This window comes from Pituophis catenifer, unplaced genomic scaffold (genome assembly GCF_029215685.1).
Source record: "Pituophis catenifer annectens isolate HBS135680 unplaced genomic scaffold, rPitCat1.0.hap2 SCAF_1, whole genome shotgun sequence".
Classification (NCBI taxonomy): domain Eukaryota; kingdom Metazoa; phylum Chordata; class Lepidosauria; order Squamata; family Colubridae; genus Pituophis; species Pituophis catenifer.
The window spans coordinates 354,501,266-354,518,355 of record NW_027256881.1 but is presented as its reverse complement, the minus strand read 5'-3'; the positions used below and the strand labels follow the sequence as shown (position 1 = coordinate 354,518,355).

The following is a 17,090-nucleotide window of genomic DNA, read 5'->3' as shown; positions in this document are numbered from 1 at the left end:
TTAATGAAAACTAAAAGCGTGAGGGATAGTGGCTGATCAGGGGTGAAATGCTACCGGTTTGCTCCAGTTTGGGCGAACTAGTAGCGATAAAAACTACCGGTTCGGGTAAACTGGTAATAAAAAAAAGCTACCGATTCAGTCGAACCGGTAGTTAAAGAAAGCTACGATCCAACCATCACCTGTGCCACAGCTGACCCCCCCACTTGCTGTTCTACTTACCTACCTAGCCTCCTTTTGGTGCGTACTGCACAGCCAGCAAACCGGTAGCAAACCGGTTCAGATTTCAGCCCTGTTGCTGATAAGAGATAGCTTGTGATTAGTCACTTCACTTGGTTTCCAATTATTTAATGGACAAACTCATCTTCCATTTAATCATTTTAAAAAAATCAGATCAAATACAAAAAAGTGAAAATAAAAGTCCCAATTCAAAGTTTCAGAATCAAAATAAAAGTTTCCAATACCCACATAAATCAGAGATTTTTGTGTCCCATTATATTTTCTTTACAATTAAGATGGGGTCTCAGTAGGATAATGTAGCATTTGGGGAAAAAGATACAAGCCAAGAGACCAGCCCCAGAGGCCAAGATGGAGAAGATCTCTACAGCCACCATGGACTTCCCTTTGGTGCTCAGGTAGGTGGGGAGGAATGAGATCCAAACACTGCAAAAGACCAGCATGCTGAAAGTAATGAACTTGGCTTCGTTAAAGCTATCAGGCAATTTCCTAGCCAGAAAGGCCATCGTGAAACTGACACTGGCCAGGAAACCCAAGTAGGCCAGGACAGTGTAAAACATGGAAGCTGAGCCTTCATTACATTCCAAGATGGCCTCTCCTACCAAGGAATGAAAGTCCATCTTGGGAAATGGGGGAGAGGTTACCAGCCAGGTGGCACAAAGAAGTGCTTGGATCAGGGGACAGGTGAAGACAATGGAGTTGGTCAGTTTTTTTCCTAAGAATTTCCTTGACCTGTTCCCAGGCTTGGTGGCCATGAAGGCCAGAACCACCATGACAGTTTTTGCCAAGACAGAGGAAACTGCAAGAGAAAATAAAATAGCAAAGGCAGATTGTCGAAAAAGACAGGTGAGCTTCCCTGGTTGACCAATGAAAAGGAAGGAGCAAACGAAGCAGAGAAGGAGAGAGACCAGGAGGAGGTAGGTGAGATCTCGGTTGTTGGCCTTGACGATCGGTGTATCATGATGTTTAAGGAAAACTGCCAGGACTGAAGATGTGGTCACACAGAGAAAAAGAACAAGAGAAGCTAAAGAATATCCCAGGGGGTCTTGATAGGAAAGGAAGTGGATCTTCTTGGCAATGCAGTGGTCCTTGTCCTTGTTGGGATATTGGTCTTCTGGGCAGGGATGACAGAGAGCTGCATCTGAAATCAAGAGTCGGTGTGCATTTCATGGTGAACCAACACGGGCAAATCATCCATCCACATTGACAATGCTTGGAATAGGTTAGTCAGAAAAATAGATCGGTTCTCTTGCTCAGCATCTCTGTTTTATGCTTCAAATCCATTCCAGGGATGAAATTCAGCCAGTTCCTAATGAATCGTGTGATACGGTAGGGCCAAATGTGCAAAGACCCACCCACCCACACGGACTTCATGATGTACCTTTTTGCGATGATTTTCAGCCTCTGTGCATGCACAGAAGGCTTTGCACATGCCGTGCACACATTTGCAAACCGGTAGGGAAAGTAAGTGAATTTCACCCCTGATCCACTCATTCAATTTTTTTTTTTGCAGGGAAGGGTCAACAGACATAGATCGATGGATCTGCTCTATCTCCAACAGGTTTACAAAGTTCCTGGGAGATCAAGTGTTCTGGTAGAAGAGTCCTTAATAAAAATTAAAGCCTGAATTTCACATCCCATTCTTTCACAAAAAGATTGATCTCTGGTTTTCCAGATGAGATGTAAAAGTAGAAAGCCTAGTAGGTAACCCATGAATTATGCCCCAAAACCAACTGTATTAAATTTCTGAGGAGGAAGAAAAAGTGCCCTGTGGGGTAGTACAGTTTAGATTCATAAATTGAGAAGGTCTGCTGAAAAGTATGAATATATTGAAGTGTGTAAATCCTACAAAACTGATGCCAAAATTAATATTTGTTCCTACTTAACGGCTTCCTTGATCCTAGAAGATATAAATTTGACATGAACTCTACCTGTCTGATTAGAAATGGTCCCTCCTGGACAAGGGTCACATTGATAGCAGCAAACCGGCTCTCCCTCTGGAACTCTTCTCCTCTCTCCTGCCTGGCACCTCTTCATGCCACACCTGGCAAAGGGCACCTTCTAAAAGAAAAAAGAGACTTCCGGTTTGATGTCGCGGTGAGAGAGCCTGGAAAATAGCGGGCTCCGTGGAGCCCTGCGAAAAACCCAACTGCCGAATCACTGCCTATGGGTCTTTGGACCAGAACCATTCTGCAGGGACGGGGTAGGAAGAGAGGTGCCTCAGACAACCAAGAGGAACAGGCAATTTCCTCGGAGGTCGGAGGGAACTCTCTATGAGTCAGCGGTGGGGGGCGGCAGCCATGGCGGCTGCCATGAAACTGGGACAAACTGAACTAAGAGATGAGCAGGAGGAGAGAGTGAAACAATGAAGCTCTTTGAAGCCGGGTGAGTGACACCAACCTAGGCTTGTAACAACGCAAGAGCAATGATTGGTACTTGTAAGACCCCTAGCCTTAAAACAGATTAGAGGGGCATAGAAAATCTTGAAAAATAACTCCAGGAGGGAAAGACCCGCTAGGAAACTTATTTTGGGATAGATTCAATTGGAACAATTAAACATTGAGGCATGCTGAAAAGACTGGAAAAGTTTTTAAACTAGAATTGGACTTTGAAAAAGAAAAAAGAAAAAGGTACGGATTCAACATTCAGCACTTTTAAAATTCAAGAGAAGAAGAGAGTCAAATTGGACTGTTAAATAATTGCAACAAAATGGATACTGGCATGACTAAGGGAAAGTGTGGATTGCAGGGATACACCTTCTGCTTCAAAAAAGGGACACTGTAACCTGTAGGTTGTTTTGGAATACTTTGAAATTACAAATAATAGCCGTGGGACTTTGGTGCTGGAGGCTTTTTCTTTGTCTACAGATGGCTTTGTCGGTGGAAAGAAAGAGGAAATACAACGGAACTTTTATAACTGTTACTTATTGGCGCAGGAACAAAAGAAAATAGCGCAGGAACAAAAGAAGGAAAGTTGATGTACTTTGTATTGAATAAGAAGTAACAAAAAGAATTAAAATGACACATGGAGAATTAAATTTGAGAATAATTTGAAATGGAACATATATTGAAAGACAAGGAAATGAAGAAATAAAATATACACGGTTGGGAAAAAAGAATATAAAACAGTTTGATTAAAAATGAAAATGTAATGTTTAGATGAATATTAATTATAAAAAGGAGGTGTTTATAGATGTATAAGGATGGAAAATATGACAATGTGATTAAAATAGAAAAATTAAGTAATCAAGAAGCCGTCCCTGGACCCGACAGTATTGGCCAACTACCGTCCTGTCTCCAACCTTTGCTTCGTGGTGAAGGTTGTTGAGAGTGTGGTCGCACGACAGTTTCCACAGTTCCACAGTTTCCACAATTCCTGGAGGAAACGTCTTATCTAGATCCATTCCAGTCGGGTTTCAGGCCTGGGCACAGCACGGAAACGGCATTGGTCGCGTTGGTAGATGATCTCTGGAGGGCTCGGGACAGGGGTTGCTCCTCTGTTCTAGCCCTGTTAGACCTCTCAGCGGCTTTTGATACCATCGACCATGGTATCATGCTGCACCGGTTGGAAGAGTTGGGGATGGGGGGCACTGTGTTACGGTGGTTCTCCTCCTTTCTCTCTGACCGGTCGCAGTTTGTGTTGGCAGGGGGGCAGAGGTCGACCTCAAGGCCTCTCATTTGTGGAGTGCCTCAGGGGTCGGTCCTCTCGCCCCTTTTGTTCAACATTTATGTGAAGCTGCTGGGTGAGATCATCCGTGGCTTTGGGGTGAAGTACCACCAGTATGCTGATGACACCCAGCTGTACATCTCCACCCCAGGCCACACCAACGATGCCCTTGAAGTGATGTCTCAGTGCCCGGAGGCTGTGCGGATCTGGATGGGGAGGAACAGGCTCAAGCTCAACCCTTCCAAGACTGAGTGGCTGTGGTTCCCGGCATCCCGATATAGTCAGCTGACTCCATCGCTGACTATTGAGGGCGAGTCTTTGGCCCCCTAGGAGAGGGCGTGCAATCTGGGAGTCCTCCTGGATACGCAGCTGTCCTTGGAGGAAAATCTGACGGCTGTTGCCAGGGGGACTTTTGGTCAGGTTCGCCTGATTCGCCAGTTGCGACCCTTTCTTGATCGGGATTCCATGTGCACAGTCACTCATGCCCTCGTCACCTCTCGCCTGGACTACTGCAATGCTCTCTACATGGGGCTCCCCTTGAAGAGCACCCGGAGGCTCCAACTGGTCCAGAATGCTGCCGCGCGGGTAATTACGGGAGCTGCTTGGCACTCCCACATAACACCGCTCCTGTGCGAGCTGCACTGGCTCCCAGTGGTCTTCCGAGTGCGCTTCAAGGTGTTGGTTACCACCTTTAAAGCGCTCCATGGCATAGGGCCTAGCTATCTTCGAGACCGCCTGCTGCTACCGACAACCTCCCATCGACCCGTGCACTCCCACAGAGAGGGCCTCCTCGGGGTGCCATCAGCCAAACAATGTAGGCTGGTGACCCCCAGGGGGAGGGCCTTCTCTGTGGGGGCACCTACCCTCTGGAACCAGCTGCCCCCAGAGATAAGGAGAATCCAAGACCTCGGTGCCTTCCGCCGTGCCCTTAAAACTCTCTTTTTCCAGCAAGCCAGGCTGGCTTAACATATTTTTAAATATTTTAATTGGTTTGTCATTTTAAACTGGGGCCAAATTAATATATATTCTTTTAATTGTTTTTATTGTTTGTATTGTATGTTTTTATCTGGCTGTACACCGCCCTGAGTCCCTCCGGAGAAGGTGTGGTATATAAATTCAAAATAAAATAAAAATAAATGAATATGAGAAGAATCCAAGAAATTTTATTGATTTACATGAGGATATGTTTGATATAAGAATTAAGTCTCAATGTTAAATTACAGATAAAGCTGAGAATGATAATATGATTAAATATGAATAACTAATGTATAAATGGAAGATAAAATAATATAGGGGATTACACAGAGATAAACAGTAAAATTAAGAATATGCTTAATGAATATGCTGGAAACAGCCAAAGGATATATGAATATGCTGGGAATCAGCCAAAATAATGGATGGAGATGTTTGTTTTCTTTCTCTTTTTTTTTCTTTTCTCTCTTTGAGTGTGATAGTAAAATAGAGAGAATATGCTGGGAAACAGCCAAATAATATGAATATGCTGGGAAACAGCCAAAACAATAAATGATGATGCTGGGAAACAGCCAAACAATAAATGAATATGCTGGAAAACAGCCAAAAGAAGATGATTAAGAGACAAGTAGTTAAAATAAATATGACTTAAGCTGGAATTGATGGTGATAATAATATGATTATGCTGGGATTAGTATTAAATGATAAGACTGTAAAAATGAAATGACTGTGTAAAATGAAGAATGTAATGTGCAATAAATTTAAGAAATATAGGTGTAAAATAAAGAGATTAGGATTTAAAGATTTAATGTAATGGGTCCTAGATATGGGTATATAGATAGAATTCAGGGTAATAAATGTAATTAAATATTGAGTTGTGTTATTTGGAAATTAAGATTTGTGGTGATATAATAGAAAGGTAATTGTTTAGATTAAGATATTATAATTGGGGGGAAAATTTTGTTTTGGTTTTTATTTTAAAAAGATGTTATGGTGGAGATTTGGGAAAGAGCTTGATAAAGAGGGAGAAGCGATTGTACTTATACATGACCGGATCAAAGCTTCGCTCTTAAAAGAGGGCTGAGGGGAGTTTCCCTGCTGCCTTGAAGGAGGCAGTGGTGAGGCCCCTCCTCAAGAAGCCCACCTTGGATCCAGTTATTTTAAACAATTTTCGTCCTGTCTCCAACCTTCGCTTTATTGCAAAGGTTGTTGAAAGCGCGGTGGCACGTCAGCTCCTGCTGGTCCTGGATGAAGCACCATACCTAGACTCGTACCAGTTGGGCTTCAGGCCCGGGTACAGCACGGAGATGGCATTGGTCGCACTGGTGGATGATCTCTGGAGGGCTAGGGACAGAGGATATTCCTCTGCCCTGGTCCTGTTAGATCTTTCAGCGGGTTTTGATACCATCAACCATGGTATCTTGTTGCGGTGCCTCGAGGGGTTGGGAGTGGGAGGCACTGTTTTATGGTGGTTCTCCTCCTACCTCTCTGGACGCTCGCAAGCAGTGTTGGTGGGGGGGCAGAGGTCGACCCCAAGGCCCCTCACATGTGGGGTTCCCCAGGGGTCGGTTCTCTCTCCCCTGCTGTTTAACATCTATATGAAGCCGCTGGGGGAGATCATCCGTGGTTTTGGGGTGGGGTATCATCAGTATGCTGATGATACCCAACTTTTTATATCCACCCCGAATCAGCCCAGTGATGCCCTCGACGTGATGTCCCGATGCCTGGAGGCGGTGTGGCTGTGGATGGGAAGGAACAGGCTCCGACTCAACCCTGTCAAGACGGCAATCCTTGGTAGTACAGTGGTCTAAAGCACCCTGTTATTAACACCAGCTGCCTGCAATTACTGCAGGTTCGAATCTCACCAGGCTCAAGGTTGACTCAGCCTTCCATCCTTTCTAAGGTAGGTAAATTGAGGACCCAGTTGTGGGGGCAATAAGCTGACTTTGTATAAATATACAAAAGTATGAAGGCTATTGCTTAGCGCATTGTAAGCCGCCCTGAGTCTCCGGAGAAGGGCAGCATATAAATCAAATTAAAAAAAAAAAAATCCTGACCCATGAATAGATGCTGGAGATTGGAACAGAGACCTCAAAATGAAAGGAAGGCTTGTGACATGGAGCCACAGCTTTTATAAAAGAAAGAATTGTGAGGCTCCAACTGAATGGGAATTCTCCATGGAAATCATTCTTGCCTGCTTTAATGGGGTTCCGGGTTTCAAGCAGAAGGTCTTCTCAATCTTACCCCATCTTGGACTTTTCAGAAGTCAAATCTCAAATATATTAAACTCAAAAACAGGTTTTTCATCAAACTCCTGAATTTAAGTGTTTCCCAGTGAAAAGGATGCTATGCATCCCCTGGAATGAATGAATCCTTTGCTGAATTTATAATGTTTCCTTCCAACTCACCTTTGTGTCCCAGATGATTGCATCAGAGTTAATGGTGAAATCTTGTCCTGGGGAAGCCATGGAGTCTATTTGTCCAACTTTCATGGGGACAAAAGATTGATTGGGGAGGAAAACCCAGTTGAGAAGATCGTAACCAGAAGAAACCAATCCACTTTCTGAGAAGGAGACTTCCTCCCCAGCACTGTTGTTGAACTTGACGTTCCTCAGATAGGGAAGAAGCTGAAAGAAAAGACACCTGGGTTAATTGGCTGAACACCACACATGAGACACCCTGGTTTCTATCATAATGTGATGGCCATCAGCCTAGGAGATGGGTCTATACCTGAGAAGCTAAATGAATTCCCTTGATGGAGATCTAAGCAATCAGAAGTAACATCAAATATTCAACTCCATCCCCAAAATGACGAGACATTCTCTTTATCATTGGACATTTGAATCATGGCTTCTTCAATTTCAGTCTAATAGGAACGATAGCTACAGAGAAACATATTAATGCCATATTCCAAATTACATTGTGTAGTTTTGCTCTGTGATACTTGGCAAGTTACGTTTTTAATTTTATTTGGACTCCTAGTTTTGTAAATGACAAATGCATTTTAGGAATGATTCAATAATTTTGGAGGGATTCTTGGTGCTCTCTGAGCCTGGTTGTTTTTTTGCAGATGTTTCATGACCTAAACTAAGTAACATTGATAATGCTATCACTCCCTTCTGGCACTGATGATGCTACCTAGTTGGGTCATGAAATGTCTGTAATAAAACAACCAAACTGAAAAGAGCACCAAGGATCCCTCATTTCAACCCTGAGCTATAATATTCTCCTTTACTGGTAAATACTTTCTATCATAAAATCCTACAATTCCCCTGACTTTCTCTAGCTGATGGTCAAAGAGAGCAGAATGAAGAAGGAGATCTGACCAAGAGGGGCCACGTAGAAGGTTTGTCCTGCCCTGATTTGTCACTTCATTGTCCAGAGAGGAATAATTGAGCCTTTGGTGTTGAAAGACTGAAGAATTTCAGATCAGGAACCCTTTAGGACCATATATTGAATCTTCTTCTGCACATGCTGAGGTTGACCGAGGCTGAACATAACAAACGAAGCAGTACAGGAAATGGGATAATAAAAAAAATTGGGTGGACTCACAAAGAATTCTAAGTCACAGTAACATTGAAATGAATTGATGTCTCTTTACAGATTGCATTCAAACTACCGACTGAGAGAAACTGAGGTGCTTCTGCAAATGTGTCCACTGAGACTTGAGCTGACCTGTTGAAGCTTCTTGCACAAAAGCATCCAGGTTGTCCTTATGCTCTGGGATGACTACTTCTCCTTGGAGTGGTCACGCCTGACTCTCAGGCAGCCATTGATGTCCTTCTAGGAAGCTCTTTGCTCTTATGAACAATTGGTTTAGTGTAATTCTCTTTTTCCTCCATCTCTCCCTTTTCAACAAAAACCTCTCACTCAATTCAATTTATATTTTTTAAAATAATTGTTATCTTAATCTCTTCTTAGATACATTGATAGCATATAGATATTTAATCAGTAATTGAAGAAATGCATATAGGGAGTTTCCTACCTAGAGAGCTAAACTCACTGAGATTACCTGCCATGACTGAATATTTGAGATCCTCTTTCCAAGTCTTATCATGGCTGGTTGTCCTCCAGATCCATGCACTGCATGTAATGCATGTGCCACCGCATAAATGGCATTGTAGATGTTGTAACTTTCACCTTCCATGCTTGTTTCAAAAATGTAGGAAGGTAGATTCTGTAAATTCTCCTTTCCTGTACATCGTTTTACCCTCTTTGGAATGAACCTGCCTGGTTTTTCCATCATGCAGCGAAACAACCTTTCCCAACATCGCAGGAGAAAGAGGTCCCCTTGTGGCTTCAAGGGGTCTAAAGACAGAAGGAAATGACTGAATTCTGAGACATCTCCAGTGTGGGGCCTAAAATGCAGAGCCCCATGGAAGGGCTTTACTGCTTTCAAGATGTCTTGATTCCTCGCCAAACTAAGTTTCCAATGGGAAGTTAAGATCCAAACTTTCCGAAATGATGGCTTTCTCAATTGTTCATGGATATTCATTGCCACCTGTACATTAGTAATACTCCTGGAGTCTCCAAATAGAATAATCACTTCAGCTTTAGTCCAAGTCTCCAAAATATGAAGTAATTTCAACACTGTAGTATCAAGAATCATTTCAGTGAAGGCCAGGCAGATCTCCTTCTCCTTCAGCATTGGCACCAGAGATGAGATGAAACGTTCTCCTCTTTCATCTTCAGGGGCGAAAAGCCCAACCCAGTTCCACTGGAAATGCAGGAGCAGCTGGACTAAACCCACATACTGAGGAAAGTCACTGGGATTAATCCAGATGAAGGAAGGATAAACTATTCTGTCTCCTTGAGTGAACTCAAAGCCAACGCCGAGCTGGAGAAAGTGAGATTCTTGATAAATTTTAGGTGTCACCTTTATGTGAATTATTGTTGCACCTGTGAGACTGGCTCACTTTGAGTGTCAAGCTTAATTTTCCTGGCTTCTTAGGAAGAAGGATTACATATTAGGAAGAAGAGGTTACATATTTTGACTGGTGGTGACATGTCAGAAGCCGAGAGAACCATACGTCAACTTAGTTCAGAGAATGGACTGCATTGAAAGGTTGGTTACACTTTTATGAAAAATAGGTTAGGAAGGAATTCGTCTTGGAAAGTTCTGCGTTTCAAATTTATGTCATAATCTATCACTTTTGGCTTCTATAAAAACATATCTTGACACAAAAAATATAAATATATGTTCCCCAAAACACCCTTTCCCCCCCACTTTTGGCTTCTGTGTGTGCTTCTGTTATTTCTCTATCTGACAATGTATCCAATAAAGCCCCCTTACCTGTGGGACCTTGAAGAGGCTGAAGATGGAGGCCATCTGCCTTGAGGATCTGGGATTGAGATCTCCAATGACAGAGAGAAGAGGGTCCTTCATGTCGCATTTGTAACCTGGAACCATTCGGTCTCGGGTGGAGAGCAGGGAGAGGCCGATTATGGAAATCTCCATCTCCATATGAGAATTGCTATAGATGTGGAAGCCAAGGGTGATGTTGGGGAGGAGAAGCAGATCTTTGTTGACCTCTCTGACTGCAAACACCAAGGCTCTGAACTGCTGGTAGTTCTTGGGTACGACTCTACAGTGAGAAAATCATTGGGGAAATTTTAAGGAGAGCTTGTGTGTGCTGGTGGAGTTTGTTGTGTCTTTTTAAAAATTGTTCTTTGTAGCAGGTAGTCCCAAGTTCAGTTGGGTTTGTTTTGTTGTTAAGGGTGTTCCTTGATTAATATTTGATGGCCTTGAGAGAAAGGAGAAAATCTCGTCTGTCCATATCCCAGATCATTGTATACCTCTCCATTGTCCCTCTCTGCCCCAGTGGGTATAGTCCTCCTCAATTGCTCCTTTTCCCCACTAAGCAATTTGGTCCTCTCTTGGAGCAGCTTCTTATGATCTGGTAACCAGTGCTGAGCACAGGACTTCAATGGGGGGGGGGTCAGGGGTCTGATTTACGGAAGGCCATTATTCATGAGCAATCCTGATTCAGAAACCGAGGCATTTCTTCAAACTCTTCCACAGTGTCAATAGGTTGACCTCATCTTTGAGTTTTGTATCAGGGGCTTATGTCCAAAGTAATATTATAAGCCAACTTAATTTCCAAGAGGTTCTCCTTCCTCCCTTTTTTGGTGATTTATTAGCTTCCTGAGTTTTTTTTTTTAATTTGATTTATATGCCGCCCTTCTCCGGAGACTCAGGGCGGCTTACAATGCGCTAAGCAATAGCCTTCATACTTTTGTATATTTATACAAAGTCAGCTTATTGCCCCCACAAACTGGGTCCTCAATTTACTTACCTTAGAAAGGATGGAAGGCTGAGTCAACCTTGAGCCTGGCGAGATTCAAACCTGCAGTAATTGCAGGCAGCTGGTCTTAATAAAAGGGTGCTTTAGACTACTGTACTACCAAGGCTGGAAAGTTCTGGAAAGATGGAGATTTCTAGCCTATTTTATGAGTTTGGTTCTTTATTGAGAAAAGCACAAAGATCTGAACTACGTCAGGACATTGCAAACATCACTAGAACATGTATTTCTGAAAAGAGTCCCTGAATATAAAGCAAATTGTTATGTAAATAGGTTTGTTTGGCGGGAAGTTTGAATTAACTGACCCTCAGCTGATTGGCTGACCACCACAGCTGCAAGGTATATAAAGGGAGCTGGCTCCCTAGGTCAGTTGCTGGAGTCTCACCATACAATAAAGAGCTGTTGTCACTAACTACTCTGGCTTGCTGCGTCCTCATTCACCCAACTTAACACAAATAATTATTTACATATTTCTTCTCTGGGTGAGAAACTTACAGAAAACTCTCTCGAAGCAGAGATGGGTCTTTTCGAAAGTCTTGGCTATTGAAGCCATGTGTGGTTCCCAGGGGAAAATTCCCACCAATAATGAAATCACCAGGCCTGTAAAAGTCTCTCCTAGTCTGCAAAGTGTTTGTCAACACACACCCAGTTTGCTTCCTCTTAGCAGAAGTTGGAGACAGGAGCAGCAGCAGCAGGAGAGGCAGCCCAGCCATTCTTCTCACCTTTCCTCCTAGATCAGAAATCAAGGTCTCTGCAGAAGCCGAATCACAAATAACACTTGAAACTTCACCAGAGCTTTAGCATCATAGAGAGAGGCTGTGCCACCTGAATGGCCTCAGTGCAAATTTACATCAACCATGCTTCCTCTTATTTTTGTTTGTGCTGTGACCAGGGAGGAAACGAAGGCCAGTTAAAATCTCACCAAACCTCAGAGTTAGCTCTTTGGAAAACAAAGTGAAGTAATATGTCTGCCCCCACGGGAAAATTCTGAGTATCTAATTTAAAGCAGCTTTTATCTCGGAAGGTTTTTCGTGTGTAGAAATCCATAGGGGATACATTAGAAATTACTCTTCTTCTGATAATTGCATGGAAAAGCAATTGTTCTATTTACTGAGCAATAGCTACTCTTCACAGAGCAGATGGAGAAAAGTGAGTTTGGGTCTCCTGTTGTTAATCCACAGATCAGATGCAGTTGAGAGTCAAGGTGAAGTTGGGTATTTGAGTTATGTGAAACTGAGCATGTGCACTCAAGGTGGAGTCTGGCCTCTTCCATAGTTTGTTTGGATAGTATAAGTGTTCATGGGGCATGGTGGCACTTGACAATCAATTGTGCCCTAGTTAGTCTGGGCAATCATGCCAACTCTTGGATGGAATAAGTGGTTTATAGATACCAACATTGTGGTTGATGAAATTAGACACTAACGTCTCCCATAGAACTTAAAAATCAACAGGAAGATCTTTCAAGGTGTTAGGCAAATTTAAACTCTACAGGAGGGTTATCAAACAACTTGTTGGAATCAGAAAGCTTCTTCTCCCATCACCCATCACCCATGGTCTACGTCTGGACTGGCTGGCTAATAGGAATGGGTACATGGGTGTTATGTGGTTCCCTCCATTCTCTGAAGCTCTTTCAGTGTTGACTGGAGGGGAGACATTGAGCCCAAAGTCCTGATTTTTAAGGTATCTCAGTGAGGCCTTCTCATTTCAAGGTCAAGTATTATTTATTAGTCATATTTCTATGTTGCCCATTCTCCGAGGACTCTGGGCGGCTTTCACCAAAGACAGTATACTAAATAGCATATTGCCCCCAACAATCTGGGTCCTCATTTTACCCACCTCGGAAGGATGGAAGGCTGAGTCAACCTTGAGCCGGTGAGATTTGATCCGCTGATCTGTTGAACTAGCAGTCAGCTGAAGTAGCTGAAGTACTGCACTCTAAGCACCGCGCCACCTCGGCTCTAAGTATCATCCTTACCCTGATAATATTCAATTATACAACCATTGATTGACCAAGGAATGCTATCAAACGTTTGCCCTTGTGCCTGAATTCTATTGGATGGAGGAAGATTCCCACTTTTAAACCTCGTAGAATCAAACAGCCGTGGATGATTGATCCTCCCAGTACTGGGAACTTTCCTTCTTCGGTCCTGCATGACATTGCCCTGACTTGTTGTATAATATGAGTGTCTCTTTCAACTCTCATCTCCTCCTCAAAAAGCAGAAGTTAGTTATGGTAGCTGTTTGTAAAGCTTCAGTTTGCTCAACAGGATGAGATTGAGTTGGGGAGAGTCTGATGCCCAAAGATCAAAGATGTATAAGAGCAAGCTTTCTTTCTACATAGGACACTGGGACTCAGTGTAGACAACTGGAAGAAATGGGGTGAAAATGGCTGCCTGTTACTGATAGCAGGTTTATTTGTTTACTTATTCATTGACTCAGTCATACAATTTCTATAGCTGTCCGTCTCAAAGAAGTGACTTTTATTGTAACCAGTTATAGAACTTGATAAGGCATTATTTAATGGGCATGTTCCTCATTCTCTCTACATGGGGCTCCCCTTGAGGTGCACCTGGAGGCTCCAACTGGTCCAGAATGCAGCCGCGCAGGTGATTATGGGAGCCACAGGGCGCTCCCACGTAACACCTCTCCTGCGCAAGCTGCACTGGCTCCCAGTGGTCTTCCGGGTGCGCTTCAAGGTGTTGGTTCTCACCTTTAAAACGCTCCATGGCATAGGGCCGGGATACCTGCGAGACCGCCTGCTGCTACCGATAACCTCCCACCGGCCAGTACGCTCGCACAGAGAGGGCCTCCTCAGGGTGCCGTTGGCCAAGCAATGTCGGCCGGCGGTCCCCAGGGGGAGAGCCTTCTCTGTGGGGGCACCCAACCTGTGGAATGAGCTACCTCTTGGAATACAACTGATCCCGGACCTCCGCGCTTTCCGAAAGGCCCTGAAGACTTATTTATTCCAACAAGCTGGCCTAGCTTAAATGGTTTTAATGGGGTTTTTAAATTTTTGATTTTATTGATTCTGGGTTTTAAATTGGGAACTTTTCAATTTTGCAGATCTGGGATTTTATATTGGAAATGCCGATGATTTAATATATTTTAGTTTTTTCTTAACTTTTGTGTTTTAAGTTTGGCTGTCCACCGCCCTGAGTCCCCCTGGGGAGAAGGGCGGTATGTAAGTTGAAATAAATAAATAAATAAATAAATAAATAAATAAATTAATTAATTAATTAATTCTCTATCATCATGTTTTAGAAACGTCATAAGATACTAAACATGCCTCAAAGGAAAATTTAAATGTTTCTTGGGCATGCACCAGTTAGAGATTTTTGTTCCTTATCATATTTTCCCTACAGTTAAGATGAGGCTTCAGGAGGATAATGTAGCATTTGGGGAAAAAGATGCAAGCCAAGAGACCAGCCCCAGAGGCCAAGATGGAGAAGATCTCCACGGCCACCATGGACTTCCCTTTGGTGCTCAGGTAGGTGGGGAGGAATGAGATCCAAACACTGCAAAAGACCAGCATGCTAAAAGTAATGAATTTGGCTTCATTAAAGCTGTCAGGCAATTTCCTAGCCGGAAAGGCCACCGTGAAACTAACCAGGGCCAAAAACCCCAGGTAGGCGAGGACCACATAAAACACTGAAGCTGAGCCTTCATTGCATTCCAAGATGGTCTCTCCTACTAGTGAGCCGAAGTCCAAGTTGGGAAATGGGGGATAGATTACCAACCAGGTGGCACAAAGAACTGCTTGGACCAGAGGACAGGCTATGACAATGGAGTTGGTCAGTGGTTTTCCTAAGAGTTTCCTTGACCTGTTCCCCGGTTTAGTAGCCATGAAGGCCAGAACCACCATGACAGTTTTTGCCAAGACAGAAGAAACCGCAAGGGAAAAGAGAATGGCAAAGGCAGTTTGTTGGAAGAGACAGGTGAGCTTCCCAGGTTGACCAATGAAGAGGAAGGAGCAGAGGAAGCAGAGCAGGAGGGAGACCAGGAGGATGTAGGTGAGATCTCGGTTGTTGGCCTTGACAATTGGTATGGTGTGATTTTTATGGAAAATCACTAGAACTGCCAATGTGATCACAGAGAAAGAAAGAGCGAGAGAAATTAAAGTGTATCCCAGGGTCTCTTGATAGGAAAGGAAGTGCATCTTCTTGGCAATGCAGTGGTCCTTCTCCTTGTTGGGATATTGGTCTTCTGGGCAGGGATCACAGCGAGCTGCATCTGCAATCAAGAGTCTTTGTTTTAGGACTTCAGAGACATCCACAGTGAGTTTTATTCCCCCTTCTCTCCTAGGATCCCAGTGTGACTCCTTTCTAGTGAGTGTAACTCACAAAGGAAATGGTGAAAAGAACTCCTTGGTAGCTTCAGGTCCCTTAAAAAGTAGAGATCATTGTACATTCAAAATGAGCTCAGGGATCAATTGCTTAAAGATCAGGATCTCTCTTCTGCAATTCATTTTCCTTTCACAGGGAGAAATTGGAACCTGATCTCTGCCCCACCCAGATCATACTGGAAGCCCAAGAAGATTTATACACCTGCCTATTAGGGATCCTGCTATTTACTCTTTAGGTACATTATCTCTTGGTGTGTCATAAAATCATAAAGTGACATACACACATTCCTAGACAGAACAATCACACACCTATGTGGAATGGGAGGTCTGTGAGGAGGGAGAATGAATTTCCCTATTTCAAATCAGTTTCTCCCATTATGCATTTAGAGATTTGTTTTTATTTTATTTATTTATTTTGTCAAGCATGTATTTTATGACAGAACTTTCACCAACCATTTTCTGATTCCATACACTTTTTTTTTCCCAATGAGAAAGATATTTGTCATCTCCAAGAGAAAACAGGCCTTTCCCTGAATTCAGAACATTTTCCCCCATCTCATCTCAGTGGCCCAAATGATCAAATTGGAGTTGATAGTAAAATCCTGGCCTGGGGGAGCTCCGGGATTTATTTGGCCAATTTTCACAGGGACAAAAGAAAGATCGGGGAGGAAACGCCAGTTGAGAATCTCATAGCGAGGAGAGTCCAGTCCATTTTCTGAGAAGGAGATTTCACCTCTAGCACTGCTGTTGAACTGGACCTTCCTCAAATAGGGAAGAAGCTGAAAGAAAAAGAAACCACATCTTTCTCCTTCTGTCATCATCATCGTCTTCATTTAACGACCCCATAATACCTTGACGGTGGAGTCTGAAAAATTGAATGGAGCTAGCAGAATGTTTTACTGGCCGGATGCCTTTCCTGACACCAATGTGGAGCTTTGTTCAGCAGATATATTCTCAGTGTGCTCAGAGAGAGAAACATCTGCCTCTACCTAGGATCGAACTCACAGCCTCCTGATTGTGAGGCGACAGCACCGCCTCTAGGCCATTGCACCACTCCATATTTCTCCTTCTGTCCTGGCCGCTTTTTACAGAGGCACCGTTGAGAGCATTAAAACAACCCGCATCACCATTTGGTTTGGTGGCAGCAGGGGCTCAGATAGAAGGTCCATATGGAGATTTTAATCAATAGTTCAAAAATACACATTTATTTATTTATTTATTTGTTTAAATTTCTATACCGCCCTTCTCCAATGTAGGACTCAGGGCGGTGAACAGCCAAAGTAAAAACAAGACATACATACAAAGCATACAAAATCTAAAACTGTTTAAAATAATTAAATAATTTTGGCCGTAATTAAAACATTCCAATTTAAAATCCGTTTAAAATTGGCTCAAGCCAGCCCAGCTAGTTGAAATAAATGGGTTTTCAGGGCCCGACGAAAAATCCGGAGGTCTGTTATTGTACGTAGCTCTGGGGGGAGGTTGTTCCAGAGGGCGGGCGCCGCCACAGAGAAGGCTCTTCCCCTGGGGGTCGCCAGCCGACATTGTCTGGTGGACGGCACCCTGAGGAGGCC

The 17,090-nt window shown here is 43.4% G+C and overlaps 1 protein-coding gene across 1 annotated transcript in view; it reads right to left on the bottom strand.

Moving 5' to 3' along the window:
- Window positions 1–470: 470 nt before the first annotated feature.
- LOC139313926 (vomeronasal type-2 receptor 26-like) overlaps window positions 471–17,090 on the bottom strand; it is a 42,878-nt gene continuing 26,258 nt past the window's right edge. Inside the window, exons 4-8 of the mRNA XM_070939415.1 lie at window positions 11,897–11,904; window positions 10,166–10,457; window positions 7,281–7,499; window positions 2,166–2,295; window positions 471–1,375 (exon numbers count right to left, since the gene is read on the bottom strand). Of these exons, the coding sequence (XP_070795516.1) occupies window positions 471–1,375; window positions 2,166–2,295; window positions 7,281–7,499; window positions 10,166–10,457; window positions 11,897–11,904 (1,554 nt within the window). The remainder of the gene's footprint in view (window positions 1,376–2,165; window positions 2,296–7,280; window positions 7,500–10,165; window positions 10,458–11,896; window positions 11,905–17,090) is intronic.